General features: G+C 43.0%; 1 protein-coding gene across 6 annotated transcripts in view; it reads left to right on the top strand.

Moving 5' to 3' along the window:
• The window catches only part of LOC139375333 (myelin transcription factor 1-like protein), a 163,522-nt gene that overhangs the window by 70,915 nt on the left and 72,424 nt on the right, over positions 1–20,183 (top strand). For 5 of the 6 annotated variants that reach the window (XM_071117017.1, XM_071117016.1, XM_071117020.1 and 2 more), the window contains 4 exons: positions 1,382–1,497; positions 5,900–5,954; positions 7,264–7,297; positions 10,308–10,370. In XM_071117017.1, coding sequence (XP_070973118.1) covers positions 5,900–5,954; positions 7,264–7,297; positions 10,308–10,370 — 152 coding nt within the window. In that variant the 5' untranslated portion in view covers positions 1,382–1,497. The remainder of the gene's footprint in view (positions 1–1,381; positions 1,498–5,899; positions 5,955–7,263; positions 7,298–10,307; positions 10,371–20,183) is intronic. The other variant, XM_071117018.1, reaches the window with a different exon arrangement.

A 20,183-nucleotide genomic window follows, 5' to 3' on the forward strand; every position in this document is an offset into this window, starting at 1 on the left:
ACACATTTATAACCACATTTATAATCCAAGACTTTATAAACAAAGACATAATGTGCACAAATGCGTTTCCAATAAATTATGAAGCGTTTGAAAACACCCCTAAAAATGATAAACTAAATTACGAGAGGCGCTCAAACTTGACCTAAAACTGTGAATTTACCAGTATGCTCCTTATAAGGAGGCAGAGCCTGTTCACATCAGTGGTGAGGACTGAAGGCCTATAGACAGGTTGGTGATACCAAACAAAGAAACAAACATTTCTACAAAAATATATACTGTGACAACTAGACTCTGTCGTTTGCGTTTTTTACATGGCAACAAAGCATTCTGATTTATTGGACTAGCGATAGCATAGTTAGATTATCAAACAAGATTTATAACATACAAATGGCGGCGTGCAAAAAGATGGCGGACTCCATGCACTTACCACAAATGCCGAGTTTGCCGTATTGTAGCTTGCTCTCCTTTATTATATCTGCAATTACACAGTGTAGGCCTAGGTTAACACCATATGATCTTTTCTTTTTAAATGCTACCAGACGCCTACAATTTAAAAAACTGGAATAGTAGACTGTTTCCGTTTGTGTAGGGACAAATGGAGGGAAATCTCTCTCTCTCTCTTTCACTGTCTCTCTCTCCCTCTCTTCCCTCTCTCTCTCTCTCTCTCTCTCTCTCTCTCTCTCCCACTGTTTCTCTCTCCCACGGTCTCTCTCTCTCTCTCTCCCACTGTTTCTCTCTCCCGCGGTCTCTCTCTCTCCTCTCTCTCTCTCTCTCTCTCTCTCTCTCTCTCTCTCTCTCTCTCTCTCTCTCTCTCTCTCTCTCTCTCTCTGTTTACCCCATTAATCCTGTGTTCTGTTTCTTCTCTTGCTCTGTGTTTATCACTGGGCATCTGTGTTTTGAGAGGCAGTTTTTTTTTCACCATTGCCCTGGTTAGACCTCAACCTCATATATCTGGCCTGTTTTACATCAGAACCTCCTTGGAGCTGTCAAGTATACTCTGTCTGTCTGACACCCCTTTTCTCTCTCTCTCTCTCTCTCTCTTTCCTTTTGAATTCATAGAAGGCATAGGCAAGAAGAAATCATGGAAAATACCATGGATCATTAACTATATTTGTTCCCATTTCCTGCAGAATATGATAGATCTGGCTAATTACCACCTTGCCAAGTCTATTTCTGAAAATGACAAGCAGCTATTGGGCAGGAGGAAATCACTACATATGAGGCATACATTTTGTACATGTGACCATTGGTGAGGCCATCGCCAGCTCCCTTTTCAAAGGAAGGAAACTCAAGTCAAACACTGTCATACAGCATGTGTAAATATGATTTGCATGGAGATTTGAATTCATAAGTATGGATATTGTTGTTTATTTCTTTGCAGAAAATGAATTTGGAAGAGTGGTGAGCTCTTTTTCTCCAGTTTAACATCTACTATCTTGGGCCACGGAGGAAGCAGAGGTCTGGACCAAAGAGAAATCTCACCCCAAACCATTTCAGGTACAGTTACATGATATAATCATACAGTACACCTTGATAACCCCATAAAACCCCATTTAGATAGAAAGCCACAATTCTGTCATACTCAATCCCAATCATTTCAGGTAGAGATACAAAACTCTGTCACACCCAAACCTTTTCACAGGCTCTTTTCAGAGTGATAGCTACCTACCTACGATAACACCACTCACCGGAGAAAACATTGACAGCAGATTTCCATCTTTATCCCCCCCCCCCCTCTCTCTCTCTCTCTCTCTCTGGCACCCACTCAGATGCTATCAGCCTGGTCCTTCACACCAATTCAGAAACACTTAGATGGAGATAGCATGCATGTTTACTGTCACTGGTTGATGCATGTCGTCAATACCTATTTGCAGTGAAATTTGATAATGCAAGTGTGGTTTCTGAAGTACACCACGACTGAGACCTATTTTCCCAAAACTTTGAGGTGAAACAAAGGAAATCCAATAACAATGTGAATTTTGGTAACAAATGTCCCAGCCCCGACTATGCACACACACACACACACACACACACACACACACACACACACACACACACACACACACACACACACACACACACACACACACACACACACACACACACACATAGAGAACAAATGAGAGTTATACAGTATACAGTATACAGTATTAATATGGTAAAGCGTATGAACATAGAGAGAACAGCTCTTCCTTATCCTTCCAGTACTGCAAGGTTCCACAAGGTTCTATTACATCTGTGCAATTTCCCCATGGTGTAATTCCCATAAGCTGGCAGGCCAGGAGGCCGAGGAGTGCTCGTAACCACACAGAGGGGCAGGCGAGTCTCAGACTGGCTTCAGGGACCCAGGCACCGGTCTCACGAGGGGCCTTGAGGGAGGAAGTGCTGTTGCTGTCATCTCGGCTGAGAGAGGCATTAGAGAGAGGCAGACAGCTGTAGATAGGCACAGTGTTTGTGTTGTGTATGTGTGTGTTTGGGGGGTGGGGGGGAGACTCCTCACTCATCACAGCCAGAGGAAGAAATAGCTCATAACGTTATATTTTGTGTAGCACTGTTGACATCAGGTGTTGAGAGCTTACATGGCTGTTGAAAAAGACCAGTGAAAAGCTCAGCATTATCATGTTGAGTCTGGCCATAGAGTCTCAGCAAGTTTCTGTCACACAGTTCATTCATTGTCCCTTATATTTGCTTGTTTGCTCTGTCTGTCTCTGTGTCTGTCTGTCTGTCTGTCTGTCTGTCTGTCTGTCTGTCTGTCTGTCTGTCTGTCTGTCTGTCTGTCTGTCTGTCTGTCTGTCTGTCTGTCTGTCTCTGTCTCTGTCTCTGTCTCTGTCTCTGACTCTTCTCATAAGCCAAATGTCACCCTGTGAATGTAGTGTGGGGGGTTGGGCCACCCACAGCACTTACCAGATTGATAACTTGTTGGTTTCTTTTTCTCTATATTTTTCCTGAGGTAGGATTTCCTCTTATTATCATGGAAACCCCTGTGCCGCTCCACAGAAAGATAATTTCCACTCCCACTCCTACCCCTCCTAAAACACCCCGCCGTTTGCCACACTAATCAGATTTACTAGGTACTGTATTTTTGACTTTGATCATTTTATTTTTCCCCATTTGAAACATTTATGGGGTGCATAAAAAAACACCAAGGCTTCCACCATTAGGACTGAAGGCTTAAGTGGCAATATAATAAATCATTTGGAATAAAAGACACATCCAAACATGGCTATTCTCTGATAGTGCAAAACTCAGCAAGCATGAATATTTAGTAACATCTGGAAATAACAGAATGCTCCCCTCTTTCAACTCATCAACAATGAATGCACCTCTGATTGGTTGGGATCTACTTACCTTTACTGTAAAATGATGGCTCTAGTGTGAGAGCGAGTGTGGAGTGTGAATGTGAGTAATGTGATATCTGTCTCGTACAACCAGCTTTCACAGTCTCACGTCAGAATTAGACATTCATCCATATTTCTCAAACGTCAAATATCAAAGCGCTTAAGGTTAAGTTTAGGCATTAACCCCCGAAATCTTAAGTTTAGGCATTAACCCCCGAAATCTTAAGTTTAGGCATTAACCCCCGAAATCTTAACTTTAGGCATTAACCCCCGAAATCTTAAGTTTAGGTATTAACCCCCGAAATCTTAAGTTTAGGCATTAACACCGAAATCTTAAGTTTAGGCATTAACCCCGAAATCTTAAGTTTAGGCATTAACACCGAAATCTTAAGTTTAGGCATTAACCCCGAAATCTTAGGTTTAGGCATTAACCCCGAAATCTTAAGTTTAGGCATTAACCCTGAAATCTTAAGTTTAGGCATTAACCCCGAAATCTTAAGTTTAGGCATTAACCCCCGAAATCTTAAGTTTAGGCATTAACCCCCGAAATCTTAAGTTTAGGCATTAACCCCCAAAATCTTAAGTTTAGGCATTAACCCCCGAAATCTTAAGTTTAGGCATTAACCCCGAAATCTTAAGTTTAGGCATTGACCCTGAAATCTTAAGTTTAGGCATTAACCCCCGAAATCTTAAGATTAGGCATTAACCCCGAAATCTTAAGTTTAGGCATTAACACCGAAATCTTAAGTTTAGGCATTAACCCCCGAAATCTTAAGTTTAGGCATTAACCCCGAAATCTTAGGTTTAGGCATTAACCCCGAAATCTTAAGTTTAGGCATTAACCCTGAAATCTTAAGTTTAGGCATTAACCCCGAAATCTTAAGTTTAGGCATTAACCCCCGAAATCTTAAGTTTAGGCATTAACACCGAAATCTTAAGTTTAGCCATTAACCCCCGAAATCTTAAGTTTAGGCATTAACCCCGAAATCTTAGGTTTAGGCATTAACCCCGAAATCTTAAGTTTAGGCATTAACCCTGAAATCTTAAGTTTAGGCATTAACCCCGAAATCTTAAGTTTAGGCATTAACCCCGAAATCATAAGTTTAGGCATTAACCCCCGAAATCTTAAGTTTAGGCATTAACCCCCGAAATCTTAAGTTTAGGCATTAACACCGAAATCTTAAGTTTAGGCATTAACACCCGAAATCTTAAGTTTATGCATTAACACCCGAAATCTTAGGTTTAGGCATTAACCCCGAAATCTTAAGTTTAGGCATTAACCCCGAAATCTTAAGTTTAGACATTAACCCCCGAAATCTTAAGTTTAGGCATTAACCCCGAAATCTTAAGTTTAGGCATTAACCCCCGAAATCTTAAGTTTAGGTATTAACCCCCGAAATCTTAAGTTTAGGCATTAACACCGAAATCTTAAGTTTAGGCATTAACCCCCGAAATCTTAAGTTTAGGCATTAACCCCGAAATCTTAGGTTTAGGCATTAACCCCGAAATCTTAAGTTTAGGCATTAACCCTTAAATCTTAAGTTTAGGCATTAACCCCCGAAATCTTAAGTTTAGGCATTAACCCCGAAATCTTAGGTTTAGGCATTAACCCCGAAATCTTAAGTTTAGGCATTAACCCTGAAATCTTAAGTTTAGGCATTAACCCCGAAATCTTAAGTTTAGGCATTAACCCCGAAATCTTAAGTTTAGGCATTAACCCTGAAATCTTAAGTTTAGGCATTAACCCCCGAAATCTTAAGTTTGTTATTAACCCTGAATGATTAAGATAAGGGTTCAGGTTTGGGATAGGCTTAAAACAAAAATCTCAAAAACAACTTTCTATCGCTCGATTTGAAATAGTAACCTTTGGAATCAGATGTCTGGCTAATCAGGGACATAGGCAGATGCTTACACCCATCTACCATCCCCATCCCCAACGCCCTGGTAAAACCCAAACCTACTTGAAGGTAACAGTTGCCCTTAGTGGCGTGTTGCCCTGAGTGGTCAGTTTCCACATCATCTCCTGACGTCCTCAGCCATGGATGGACGTCGAATACTGACTTGCATCACAGGTGACCTGGCTGTATTCATTTCACTTTGTTTGAGCAATGTGCCAAGTGGCATAAAGCTAAGATGACACCTTTATGCAGAGAGTAGTACAGGTGCACTTTAATGGAGAAACGTGACTGTGTTGGGGAGAGATGGAATATCATATGCCATACACAAATATGGACCAGAAGAAGAACCAATGCAATTATGCATTTCTATTCCCAGTACATTTGCATACATCTTCCAAAGCACCATGAAGCAAACGTTTGGGTGACATTAGCACCTGGCAAAGTCTACATTTAGAAATCGTTTAAACAAATGTCATTTCACAGTGTCTAAAACAGTAAAGGTTTGACATCAGGCTATTACTCTCTCGATGAATCGTTGTGTGTGTGTTCATAAGAGAGAGTGACAGACAGACAAACCCAGGAGCCAGGCCCACAAAGTCAGTCTTCTCTTGGCACCTGATTGTGCTTCTGTCTCTGACTGTCTGTTTGTATCTCTATTTGCAGATGGAGGTGGATGCAGATGAGAAGCGCCATCGAACACGCTCCAAAGGTACCCGAGGTGCGTCTGCACTCTCCTCAGCTCACTGAGGGTGCTACTCAGGGGGACCTTACCCCAACACACACACACACACACGCGCACGCACGCACGCACACACACACACAGCTCTCTTATCACACATTCCAAACTATACTTCTCAGTACTCAGCTCTTCTCCTCAAACTGTCTCTCACCTCACCAGCCCTCCAATACCAGACATTATCCAGGCAGTCTATCCAGCCTAATATATCATGTTATTGTGCCTGCCTACATTGAATTGATTGTTTTTAACCCTGATGAAAGCATGATTTTATGATATAGTGATCACTCTTTTCCTTTCGCTTCCCCTCACTCTCTTTATTTTCTCCCCATCCCTCTCTCTCCTCTCTCTCTGCCGATCCCTTTCTCCCTTCCCTCTCTCCCCTCTCTCTGCTTATCCCTCTCTTCCATCCCTTTCTCCCCTTTCTCTCTGCCGATCTCTCTCTCCCATCTCCCTCTCTCCCCTCTCTCTGCCGATCCCTTTCTCCCTTCCCTCTCTCCCCTCTCTCTGCCGATCTCTCTCTCCCATCTCTCTCTCTCCCCTCTCTCTGCCGATCCCTTTCTCCCTTCCCTCTCTCCCCTCTCTCTGCCGATCCCATTCTCCCTTCCCTCTCTCCCCTTTCTCTCTGCCGATCTCTCTCTCCCATCTCTCTCTCTCCCCTCTCTCTGCCGATCCCTTTCTCCCTTCCCTCTCTCCCCTCTCTCTGCTTATCCCTCTCTTCCATCCCTCTCTCCCCTTTCTCTCTGCCGATCTCTCTCTCCCATCTCTCTCGCTCCCCTCTCTCTGCCGATCCCTTTCTCCCTTCCCTCTCTCCCCTTTCTCTCTGCCGATCTCTCTCTCCCATCCCTTTCTCCCCTTTCTCTCTGACGATCTCTCTCTCCCATCTCTCTCTCTCCCCTCTCTCTGCTGATCCCTTTCTCCCTTCCCTCTCTCCCCTCTCTCTGCTTATCCCTCTCTTCCATCCCTCTCTCCCCTTTCTCTCTGCTTATCCCTCTCTTCCATCCCTCTCTCCCCTTTCTCTCTGCTGATCCCTCTCTCCCATCTCTCTCTCTCCCCTTTCTCTCTGCCGATCTCTCTCTCCCATCTCTCTCTCCCCTCTCTCTGCTTATCCCTCTCTTCCATCCCTCTCTTCCATCCCTCTCTCCCCTCTCTCTGCTTATCCCTCTCTTCCATCCCTCTCTCCCCTTTCTTTCTGCCGATCCCTCTCTCCCATCTCTCTCTCCCCTCTCTCTCTGCCTATCCCTCTCTCCCATCCCTCTCTCCCATCCCTCTCTCTGCCTGTATTTCTCAGTGCCTGTGGAACCAGCAATACCAGAGCTGTTCAGGTCAGTATTTCTGTTCACTTGCCTTTCCGGCTTCCCCCTTGTGTGTGAGTGAAAGAGGGAGAGATAGGGAGGGAAAGAGAGAGAGAGAGAGAGGGAGCGGGGGAGAGACTGAGAGATGGAAGGCCACTAGGGCTGATAATGGATGTGGAGCACTCCCAGGCTCTCAGTGTGTAGTGAGAGATGAGCACTAAAATCACCTCTTCAGACAGGAGCGATGCCATTTACTCAGCATGCCTCTTGCTTCTGCTTCCTCTCTCTTTTCTTCTCATCTCTTTCTTTCTCTCCCTTAGTCACTCCCTTAGTCACTCCCGTGTCACTCACGTCTCTGTCATAATGACTCTTTCTCTATCTCTCCTCTTTTCTGTCTCGTATCTAATTTCTCTCTATTTTTCTATCTATTCTGACAAACCCTATAAACAGTAAATAATGAGCAAATCTAACTTATTTAGAACCACTATAACTGCAATCTTTATCCTGGCTGTTCAAATGTTAAATCCTGTCAATTCAGTGGCTGTAAGATGATCCTGAATTGACCCTTGCAGTGTGTTGTCCCACTCCCTGCTAAGTTGATTAAATTACATGTGCTACACCATGAAACCAATTGATGGATCTCCCTGAATCTCCCTGAATCTCCCTGTATCTCCCTGAATCTCCCTGTATCGATGGACAACCCTACGTTGGTGTTCAGTTATCCACTAAGAGTTGTCTTGTGTATGTCTTGTATTTGGCCGTTTAAACCTGGTTCAAATATACTTTTATAAGATGAGAATTTCAGAACAGCATCATATTCATAATCTCATATATACAGCACACACTCTTAGAAAAAATTTACTATCTTTAACCTTAAAGGATTCTTTGGCTGTCCCGATAGGAGAACCTTTTGAAGAACCCTTTTTGGTTCCAGAAAGAACCCCTTCCACAGAGGGTTAGAAATGGAACCCAAAAGGGTACTACCTGGATCCAAAAATGGTTATCCTATGGGGACATCAGAATAATTGTTTTGGAACCCTTTTTCTAAGAGTGTACAGTATATAGGCTTATACCCATGTTTTTGATGTAGTACTCTCAGATGTCCTCTACTTACTTTTATCCTTGGATATTATTTTGTCCTTCACAGGCTAGGAGAAGGTTTCTTCAGAGATAACATTCTGGGCCCACCTGTATCAATAAAGAATATCCCACCTGGCCAAATACAGCATAGCTCTTTCAGATAGTGTGGCTACCCCATCTATACCTCTCTCTCTCTCTCTCTCTCTCTTTCTTTCTTTCTTTCTTTCTTTCTTTCTTTCTTTCTTTCTTTCTTTCTTTTTTATCTATCACCATCTCTTCTTCTCTCTCTCTCTGTCCCTCTCTCTCTTTCTCTCTTTCTCTCTTTCTCTCTTTCTCTCTTTCGCTCTCTCTCTCTCTCTCTCTCTCTCTCTCTCTCTCTCTCTCTCTCTCTCTCTCTCTCTCTCTCTCTCTCCCTCTCCATGGGCTCCATCTCCCTATCTGCTTTCTCCACCGCTGCCTGCAGATATCAATTAATCAGCAGATCGATGGTCAGCCTATCTCCAGGCCGAAGCATCCATAATGCCAATAATGCTGCTCGATGGCGTCGCTCCTCAGAGAGCTGATAGTCGTCAGGACAAATACGTTTGATTTTGCGTGGTGGGTCTTGCTGGTCTGGGCAGATATGCCACTGTTATATTGTAAAGGGTTTTCTCCCATGCTGCCCAGCAGGAAATGCACACTTGTAGTGTATTAAGGCTTCTAAACTTTGTAATTTCGATTTTAAAATGTGTATCTTGATTTGCCCTAGAAAATAATTCCATAAATTCTAATCCACATATTAATTCACATTTCCTGTTGCTGCTGGATTATGTTCCTGCTGTAGCAAACTGGCTCAAATGAACATCCTACATCTGTAGGTGGAGCAGTAAGACCAGACTGAAGTGTGAAGTACAATAAGAGGGCTCTACTGTACGTGTAGTGTTGGAGTAAAATAGGAGTGCATTGTTTCTATAGTAAAGTTAGAGAGATGATACGATTGCAAAGGGGAGCAAAATCCAATAAAATCCAAGTGTGAAGTAGAAAACAGAAATTGAACTGAATATGTGTAGATCGATAGATGGAAAAAGAGAAGGGTGGAGAACGGTGAGTTGTGTGCATACTCAGTGATGGAAAAAGAGAAGAGTGGAGAACGGTGAGTTGTGTGCATACTCAGTGATGGAAAAAGAGACGGGTGGAGAACGGTGAGTTGTGTGCATACTCAGTGATGGAAAAAGAGAAGGGTGGAGAACGGTGAGTTGTGTGCATACTCAGTGATGGAAAAAGAGAAGAGTGTAGAACGGTGAGTTATGTGCATACTCAGTGATGGAAAAAGAGAAGGGTGGAGAACGGTGAGTTGTGTGCATACTCAGTGATGGAAAAAGAGAAGGGTGGAGAACGGTGAGTTGTGTGCATACTCAGTGATGGAAAAAGAGAAGAGTGGAGAACGGTGAGTTATGTGCATACTCAGTGATGGAAAAAGAGAAGGGTGGAGAACGGTGAGTTGTGTGCATACTCAGTGATGGAAAAAGAGAAGGGTGGAGAACGGTGAGTTGTGTGCATACTCAGTGATGGAAAAAGAGAAGGGTGGAGAACGGTGAGTTGTGTGCATACTCAGTGATGGAAAAAGAGAAGAGTGGAGAACGGTGAGTTGTGTGCATACTCAGTGATGGAAAAGGAGAAGGGTGGAGAACGGTGAGTTGTGTGCATACTCAGTGATGGAAAAAGGGAAGGGTGGAGAACGGTGAGTTGTGTGCATACTCAGTGATGGAAAAAGAGAAGGGGGGAGAACGGTGAGTAGTGTGCATACTCAGTGATGGAAAAAGAGAAGGGTGGAGAACGGTGAGTTGTGTGCATACCCAGTGATGGAAAAGGAGAAGGGTGGAGAACGGTGAGTTGTGTGCATACTCAGTGATGGAAAAAGAGAAGGGTGGAGAACGGTGAGTTGTGTGCATACTCAGTGGGTGTTTTTGTGTCTTCTCAGCTGTCCTACACAAGGCTGTGATGGGAGTGGACACGTCAGCGGCAAATATGCAAGACATCGAAGGTAAAACGGTCTCCCTTTAGTCCTATTTTAGTTTTCCATTTTCTCCACTTTTCACTAATGATTTTCCAAAAAATAAAACTGGAATATCCTTTATTAAAACAAATTCCGATAGCCTACCATGGTCATTTTCACAGCTCGGTTTGATGGACAGGTTAAAGCACAAATATTTATTCTCATCCCTTTGTCATTTGCATATTTACAGTGGGATATGCTAATCATATTTTATATTGTATAAGCTCTCCATAAATCTCCTTATAAACAGGCACTCAAAATGGAAGGATCTCTCTCTCTCCTCTTTAAAATACATGCCTGTGTTCTATTTCCTCTCCTTTGTTCTAAAAATACCAGGATCATTGTGAACTAATCCCATTTCCCCATTCGGACAAGGAGTGGGCTGCTGCCTTACATAACTGGAAGCTTTGGACTTCTACTAATTATGGCTTGGTAGAATCCCCCCATTTCAGATTAAGGCTGTGACTTTCCTATGAATATGTTTATGTATACATGTACAGTATGCTACTGTAACTAGCTTGTGGTTGTCATACTTTTATGTATACATATATGCCAGTGGTCACCTACCGGTCGATTGAGTTCGACTGGTCAATCTTTAAGACATTCCTAGACGATAACCACACATTTCTGTAGAAAATCCAAAGATAAAGGCTTGCGCTTTTTATTCGTGTTGTGCTGTAGGCGGTAAGTGCACTTGATTCAGAAGCCCTGCACACCTGGCAGGCAAAGTGTTCCCATTTTGGACCATTTAATTTGTCTGAAAAGACAAACTCCGCCTACGCAGCGGACAGATAGCTCTGTGGCTAAATCGAGTGCGCCTACTGCGCTGGCCAATCGGATAACTCAAATCACTGTGCCTACAGCTTCCACGACCATGGCCACAGCAAAGTTTGATAGGAGTCTACATGAGATTTCATAATTTAAAAAACCATGACCAGAGCCAGTCTGTCAAATAATACAGCGAAGAGCTGCTGTTTCTATGAGTGAGTTCATGTTTAAGTTTTTATTCAGCACTGTTTAACACTATTACAAAACATAAAATGCCCTTCGCCCTACTTCCACTAGCGCTGCAGCTGCAATGACTGAGTAGCCATGTGTATCGATAGTCCAATTATTATTAGCAGCTCGTCGTGTCTATTTTAATATTGAGGAATATTTCACTTTCTCTACGAACAACATGAATTTTTGCATGAGGCAGATGAGGTGCAACTCGAGTTTGGTCATCAGGTGGAAGACGGTGTCCTCTCTCTCTGGTCAGTCTCACCAGAGGAAAGGAGAGAGCAGGGACCGTGAGAGGCTGACCTTCTGCTGTAATCTACCTCCCCTGAGACTAATGCCGCGTTCAAAACAACTGGGAACTTGTAAATCTCTGACTTCAGTGCGTTCAAGACAACTAGGAAAGAAATGGTATCCGACTGGAAAATCAATTTGAGTGGTCATCCAACTCGGAATTCCAAGTCAGAAACTTATAGAGCTCTGACTTTCCGACCTGAGGATCACTAGCGTCATGATTTGACCTAGTTTTTTTTCAGAGTGCCCAGTTGTCTTGGAAGCATGACCACCAGATTAGTGGCGGTAGGTGCCGTTTAAGATGAAGGAGGACGATAAAAAAAAATAATGAGCATGGCCTTATTTCTATTACAGCATATTGGATGACTGTCATTCATATTCCATTCACCCAGTTCAATGTAACAACGATAGGTTTAGGCTACTACATGATACTAACATTTTCCCTATACCCATCATGAGGGGGCTAAAACCTAGCCTATGAATAAAATAAAACATAGGTGCATATATGTAACTGATCTAGGGTGTAATCATTAGTCCAACAGTTGCAAACGCAAGTTTCTATTGGACAAATTCAAGTATGTTTATCCCCATTTCATTCCGTTTGCTTCCGTTTAAGAAATATTTTTCAACCGAATCGGTGGAATGAATGCACCTGTGACCACACGCAAACACAGTTCACTTTCATTATAGCCACATACAAACAGCATGATTCCTGTGATCCTTCTTGCATCTATGCGCTCGCCTCCTCTCACCTTTTCCCTTCACTTGTGGACTTCAGTGTACAACACATCAGCTGTCTGTGACCAGGCAAAAAATAATTTCCAAGCCAAACCTTCATATCATACAATTAAACTGCTACACACAGCCTACATCGTTGTCACCATATTAATGTCACAGTCAACATAGCCACAAGAACTAATGCCACGATCATAAAGTATAGTGTACAGTCAGCAGCAAGCAGTTTAGCAGTTACACTGGCGGCCCCTGGTGGCAATTGAATTAATAAAACTACAAGTTTACCTTGACTTGGAAGAGTTCCAGTGTTGGATACCTATAGCCAGCAAGCTAACTTAGCATCCCTCTCTGTTTGAGCCGGGTGTTTTAGTAGGCTAAACTAGCTAGCTGCATTCGCTAGCTAAGTAAGTGAAAGTTTTAAAAAAATACAACGAAATATAGCTAATATAGCTCTCTCTTGTTGCTCCTTAATTTCTGAAGAAATTAATTTGAACTATTGTCTTTCTCTCTCTTTGAGTCAACTACTCACCACATTTTATGCACTGCAGAGCTAGCTAGCTGTAGTTTATGCTTTCAGTACTAGATTAATTCTCTGATAATATGATTGTGTGGACACCATGTCAGTTCATGCTGCAAGAGCTCTGATGGATTTGAGGATGTCACGGAAATTGTCATAATTACTGTGTAAGTCTATGGAAGGGGGTAAGAACCATGAGCCTCCTAGGTTTTGTATTGAAGTCAATGTACCCAGAGGAGGATGGAAACTAACTGTCCTCTGGCTACACCATGGTGTTATCCTACAGAATGCTGTGGAGGCTAATGTTGACCTTCATTGCAAAACTGTGCGTTTTAATCAATTCTTTGGTAACGTGAATATATTTGATATAGTTTTATCTAAAAAGGATAACTTTTTGAATTTCACTATATGATTTTTAAAAATGAATTTCACTGACGAGGATGGTCCTCCCCTTCCTCTGAGGAGGAGCCTCCACTGCCAGATGCATCAGTTAAGTAAAATATTAAAGCAAATTGTTTGCTAATTATTTCCATTTCTGCTGATCTATTTTGTTATCAAAGCTCGAGGTTTGAAAAATAATATGGTCTGAGAATAACATTATTGACAATGCAAGGCATATAGCCAATATTCTGTGAAAAACGTATTAGGCCTACTGAACAAATGTAATTCCTACAGAACTGTTTTATAAGGTTAATATAAAAAAATTAAGTTACGTTTTTTTTTAAATCAGCTTGTTTTGGTGACCACCAATGTATGCTAACTAGCTTGTGGTTGTCCTACGTTGGTACCATATCATGACAAACACTATGCTTATGGATCATTAGGATATTACCACAGACTCCATCAGAATGATCACATCAACAGAAGGTTTGTTAGACTAAATGTGCATTTTAAGTTTATTAAATACAGGGCAGAGTAGTTCTCTCCTCTTCGGCTGAAATGTTCAAAACAATTGAGGAAGGTGTATCATTACTAAACCTTAGTTAGGCCTGATAAAACTATGCAGTATTATGTTGGTGTGTATTTATCAGCTTTCCCTGGGGAATTGTTGTTCCCTGCACATGTGGACAGTTTTTGATGTGCGTACTGTTCTTTTGAACTGTCTTTACTAGCTACCTCTTCTAACTCTGTCCATGTTGAGACACAGGTTTCCTCTGTCTTCTGGTTAGTGAAATGAGAGAGCCGTTGTTTTAGAGCAAGCTTTAATCGTCGGTGTCAGAGCTAAAGCATGGCCATGCAGGAAATGATCCAGTTAATGAAACATTTTAATTATTCAACATCATTGTGGAATGTGATGACCGTGTCAGTGAATCCCCAACTTAACTATTCACAAGTCACACACACACACACACACACACACACACACACACACACACACACACACACACACACACACACACACACACACACACACACACACACACAAACACACACACACACACACACACACACACACACACACACACACACACACACACACACACACACACACACACACACACACACACACACACACACACACACACACACTAAGATTTCCCAGAGAAATCTCCCACACTGGTCACGTGCCAGGCTTTCAATTGTGTGTGAAAGAGAGGAATTCGTCTGTTATAATTACTTGCCCTTGTATGGATGGGTTCATTACTCAAACTCCCTCAGAGGCTGGCAACCCGCTGGCTTAGGCCTGGCAGCCATCTTGGAAGTCACTGTATAGTTGATAGACAGCAGCAATCTGTACCATATTGATCTTTATATCAGCACAGAGAGAGTGAGAGAGAGAGGCGGTGGAGTATGGAGAACGCAGCATAGTCGTGCGGTATTTTTCCATCTCTCTTTTCTCTCTTTCTTTCTCTCTCACAAACAAAGAAAAGACAGACTCCTCCTCTCATTGTGACGTGTCTATCCCACCAGCCAGTGCTTTGCTCAACGGATAATTCAAGATAAATAAATCAAACAAGGAAGGCTCAATCCATCAGCACACCTGGCTAAGACTGCCTTGCTCAAACACTCTCTCTCTCTCTCTCTCTCTCTCTCTCTCTCTCTCTCTCTCTCTCTCTCTCTCTCTCTCTCTCTCTCTATCTCTTGCTCTCCGCCCATCTTCCTTACTCTCCATCTTCCTTCTCCCTCACTCTCCTCTTTTTCTCTTCTCTCTGTCCCCCATCTCCCCCACTCTTATCCCCTCTCCCTTTCTCTCATTCTCTCTCACGTTCGTCAATCTCCGGCAGCTAATTTCTCCTTCAGATGGTGCCGCACTCATTTGCATTCTTATCAAAGTGTTCTGACTATCCGACAGAAGCTCTAAGAAGGTGGGATCATTAATATGTTAATTAGTCCCTTTCTCCGCTCTCTGCACAGGCGTGCCAGCGATATCCTCTCTCCTCTTGTTACGCTCACAGAAATTCACACAGCCTTTGAATGCGTGCTGCAGACTCAGAAATGCCATAATATAAGACTGTTCACACACCCTGGCAGATGGTTCCATGCAGTCCCCGTAAACCATGGTCTCTGTCTGTCTGTAGCCTGTTTTTACGAAATGACTGGGCTTCAATGGATCTCTATGTTATATAACTGCAGGGTCAGGAGTTTATTCATGGAGCTGACCAAGTGTAATAATGTCATTCCAACAGACATAACTTTGGTTAGAGGGTAATGGGGTGGGAATGTTGGATGGCAATAATAACAGGTCCATGGCAGGATAGTTTGGCCAGCCGTTTTAGATTAGTCAACTCTCATCATGTCTCAACACTGATAGATTATTGGCTGGCTGGTGTAATTAAGACAACAGAAATACAGCAGGATTCTCTCATGCCTGGTGTGGCTCACTCTTAGTGTGACTAAACATCACTAGACAATGTTCTTTTAGACAAAGCATTAATAGCTGAAGCTGTCAACATGGCATCCAGGGATTTGATGAAAGTCCCTTAGCTGCTAAAAAAATAAATTAAAATGGTATTTTTCCTCCTATTTTGTATAAAAAACAAATGTTAGTTACAGTTTATTTTTCTCTGATTTTTGGGGGCAATTCATCACGCATTAATTATCTGTGACGAAACCGGCAGTAGTTTTCATGGCATGAACCTGCCAAAGCATCAGGGCAGGGCAGTAGATCCCGCCCACTCAGGCCATACTTAATAATGACTCTCGCTTTGAACCCATTTAATGGCTGGAAGGTTGAGTGACAGATAGTGTCTATGGTGTCGGGGGTGGACACGCCCTTCTGGGACAAGGCTGGAAATACAGAGCGGTGGCAGCTAAATTGCACATTAGGAAGGACCTCTAACTCGGAGGGAGGGAGGGATAATGAATAAAGAATGGATGTGAGACGAGAAGCAGTGGTTGAACCGCGTGGGTCCACAGAGCACAGAGATGATGTGAGCATGAGTAACACACACACACGCTCACACAAACACACGCACACACACACACACACACACACGCACGCACGCACGCAAGGCACGCACGCACACACACACAAACACATACGCGCACACACGCACGCACACACACACACACACGCACGCACGCACGCACGCACACACACACACACACACACACACACGCACGCACGCACACACACACACATGTACATTCTCTCTCACACAGCTTTCATGCAGCTTTTAATTAATTAATCACATTCCCAGTGGGTCAGAAGTTTACAGACACTCAATTAGTATTTGGTAGCATTGCCTTGAAATTGTTTAACTTGGGTCTAACGTTTCAGATAACCTTCCACAAGCTTCCCACAATACGTTGAGTGAATTTAGGCCCATTTCTCCTGACAGAGCTGGTGTAACTGAGTCAGGTTTGTAGGCCTCCTTGCTCGCACAAGCTTTTCAGTTCTGCCCACAAATTTTCTATGGGATTGAGGTCAGGGCTTTGTGATGGCCACTCCAATACCTTGACTTTGTTGTCCTTAAGCCATTTTGCCACAACTTTGGAAGTATGCTTGGGGTCATTGTCCATTTGGAAGACCCATTTGCGACCAAGCTTTAACTTCCTGACTGATGTCTTGAGATGTTGCTTCAATACATCCACATAATTTTCTTTCCTCATGACGCCATCTATTTTGTGAAGTGCACCAGTCCCTCCTGCAGCAAAGCACCCCCACAACATGATGCTACCACCCCCGTGCATCACGGTCGGGATGGTGTTCTTGGTGTGTGTGTTCTTGCTTGCAAGCCTCTCCCTTTTTCTTCCAAACATAACGATGTTCATTATGGTCAAACAGTTCTATTTTTCTTTCATCAGACCAGAGGACATTTCTCCAAAAAGTATGATATTCATCCCCATGTGCAGTTGCAAACCGTTGTCTGGCTGTTTTATGGCAGTTTTGGAGCAGTGGCTTCTTCCTTGCTGAGCGGCCTTTCAGGTTATGCCGATATAGGACTCTTTTTACTGTGGATATAGACACTTTTGTACCTGTTTCCTCCAGCATCTTCAAAAGGTTCTTTGCTGTTGTTCTGGGATTGATTTGCGCACCAACGAATGTCTGTCTCCATGCAGCTGAGTGGCATGACAGCTGCATGGTCCCATGGTGTTTATACTTGCGTACCATTTGTTTGTACAGATGAACATGGTACCTTCAGGCGTTTGGAATTTGCTCCCAAGGATGAACCAGACTTGTAGAGGTCTACAATTTTCTTTCTGAAGACTTGGCTGATTTATTTTTATTTTCCCATGATGTCAAGCAAAGAGGCACTGAGTTTGAAGGTAGGCCTTGAAATACATCTACAGGTACACCTCCAATTGACTCAAATGATGTCACTTAGCCTATCAGAAGCTTCTAAAGCCATGACATCCTTTTCTGGAATTTTCCAAGCTGTTTAATGGCACATTCAACTTAGTGTATGTAAACTTCTGACCCACTGGAATTGTGATACAGTCAATTATAAGTGAAATAATCTGTTTGTAAACAATTGTTGGAAAAATTAGATGTCCAAACTGACTTTCCAAAACTATGGTTTGCTAACAAGAAATTTGTGAAGTGGTTGAAAAACGAGTTTTAATGACTCCAACCTAAGTGTATGTAAACTTCCGACTTCACTGTATGTAGAACATTTCTGCAAATACTGTCAATTTAATCACCTCTGCACACACCTAGTAATAAACAGAAAGACAAAAAAACATTCCATACACATGCACACACACGCACACACACACGCGCACACACGCACACACACACTCACGCTCACACACGCACACACGCACATACGCACACACACACACACACACACACACACACACACACACACACACACACACACACACACACACACACACACACACACACACACACACACATATGCGCGCACACACACACACACTCACACATCGAGTGCCTGTCTGCCTCTCTGATTCGGAGAGCCTCCAATAACAGGCGAGAGAGCCCTAGAGTGAGAGAGATCCCACAGCTCAGACCCTTCATATGAGAGGAGAGTGGCTAGAACTGTGTGTCTCTACCAAGACACACATGCACACACATAGCCTTCTTCACAGTCTAGAGCAGCAAACCTCCCTGAGTAGCCACTCAAACCCAACAATTTCATCAGCAAGGACATCATGGCTGAAATACAATCGACATGGTGCTGATTTCACACCACTGTGTCTCTATGCTTGAGCAGCCAGGGTACCAGTATAACCCGTGTAACTGAACATCTTCTAACAATCTGCTTCTCATACCTACTCCTTCACTCTGATAGGAGAGAGGGGATGGAGAGATGATCTGTTAACCTGTTTCAGGTCCCTGTGGAGTCATTAAGTCAGATAAATGCTCTCAGTTCATCCCAGGCTGTTTTTCATCCCCTCTAAAAGGGGGTGAAGGAAGGAGAAGCTACAAAGCCCAATTAGAGTGGAAGGAGAGAGTAATGGCTGTGTGACTGGCCACAGGCGTCCCCACTCTGTGACACCTCACAGGCTATACACTTGGGTTACCTAACTGGAGGCCCATGGGTGATTTTATTTTGCCCCCCAAGTTTTCTGAAAACACCAGAAAATTATTGTTGGACATAAAAAAAGCATTAATAGCTGATGCTGTTAACATGGCATACAGGGATTTGATGAAAGTCCTTTAGCTGCTAAAAAAATAATTTAAAATTATATTTTTCCTCCTGTTTTGTAAAAAAAAAACATGTTAGTTACAGTTTATTTTTCTCTGAGAGCATGCATTGATTTTTTGGGGGCAATTCATCACGCATTAATTATCTGTGAAGAAACCGCCAGCAAATCAGCTCCTAGTGATTTTAAATGAGTAAATCAGTTCCAAAGTATTCCCACGCATAGAAAGATATATGTGATCAGGGAAGATGGCGCCTGAGGGGATGGCTGCTGTTTTATTGGCTCTTAACCAACCGTGCTATTTTGTTTGTTCCTTTGCATTGTTCGTAACTTATTTTGCTGCTACATGGTGTTGATGCTACCGTCTCTTATGACCGAAAAGAGCTTCTGGACATCAGAACAGTGATTACTCACCTCGAAATGGACTTAGAGTTTTTCTTTAATGGGTCGAATGGGAAGGATTTACTCCAAAATCCCGAACAGGCCCTCATCCCCATCATTCGTTGGGGAAGGAAACTGAGATTTAGCGGTAAGAGATCAGGGTGCCTTGTGAGGATCAGGCGACGAGTGGCTAATCTGCCTTTGCCCTCCGTTCTGCTAGCTAACATTCAATCGCTGGAAAATAAATGGGACGAACTGAAAGCACGTATTTCCTACCAACGGAACATTAAAAACTGTAATATCTTATGTTTCACCGAGTCGTGGCTGAACAATGCCATTAATAACATACAGCTGGGCGGGTTCTACACTCTATCGGCAGGATAGAATAGCCTCTGGTAAGACACGGGGCGGGGGCCTATGAACATTTGTAAACAATAGCTGATGCACGATATCTAAGGAAGCCTCAAGGTTTTGCTCGCCTGAGGTCGAGTATCTCATGATAATCTGTATACCACACTATCTACCGAGAGAGTTTTCATCTGTATTTTTCGTAGATGTTTACATACCACCACAGACAGATGCTGGCACTAAAACCGCACTCAATGAGCTGTATACCGTCATAAACAAACATGAAAATGATCATCCAGAGGTGGAGCTCCTAGTGGCCGGGGACTTTGATGCAGGGAAACTTAAATCAGTTTTACCTCATTAAGTATGTTAAATGTGCAACCAGAGGGAAATAAACTCTAGACCACCTTTACTCCACACACAGAGAAGCATACAAAGCTCTCCCTCATACTTCATTTGGCAAATCTGACCATAAT

The sequence above is a fragment of the Oncorhynchus clarkii genome, chromosome 19, assembly GCF_045791955.1.
Source record: "Oncorhynchus clarkii lewisi isolate Uvic-CL-2024 chromosome 19, UVic_Ocla_1.0, whole genome shotgun sequence".
NCBI classification, from domain to species: Eukaryota; Metazoa; Chordata; class Actinopteri; order Salmoniformes; family Salmonidae; genus Oncorhynchus; species Oncorhynchus clarkii.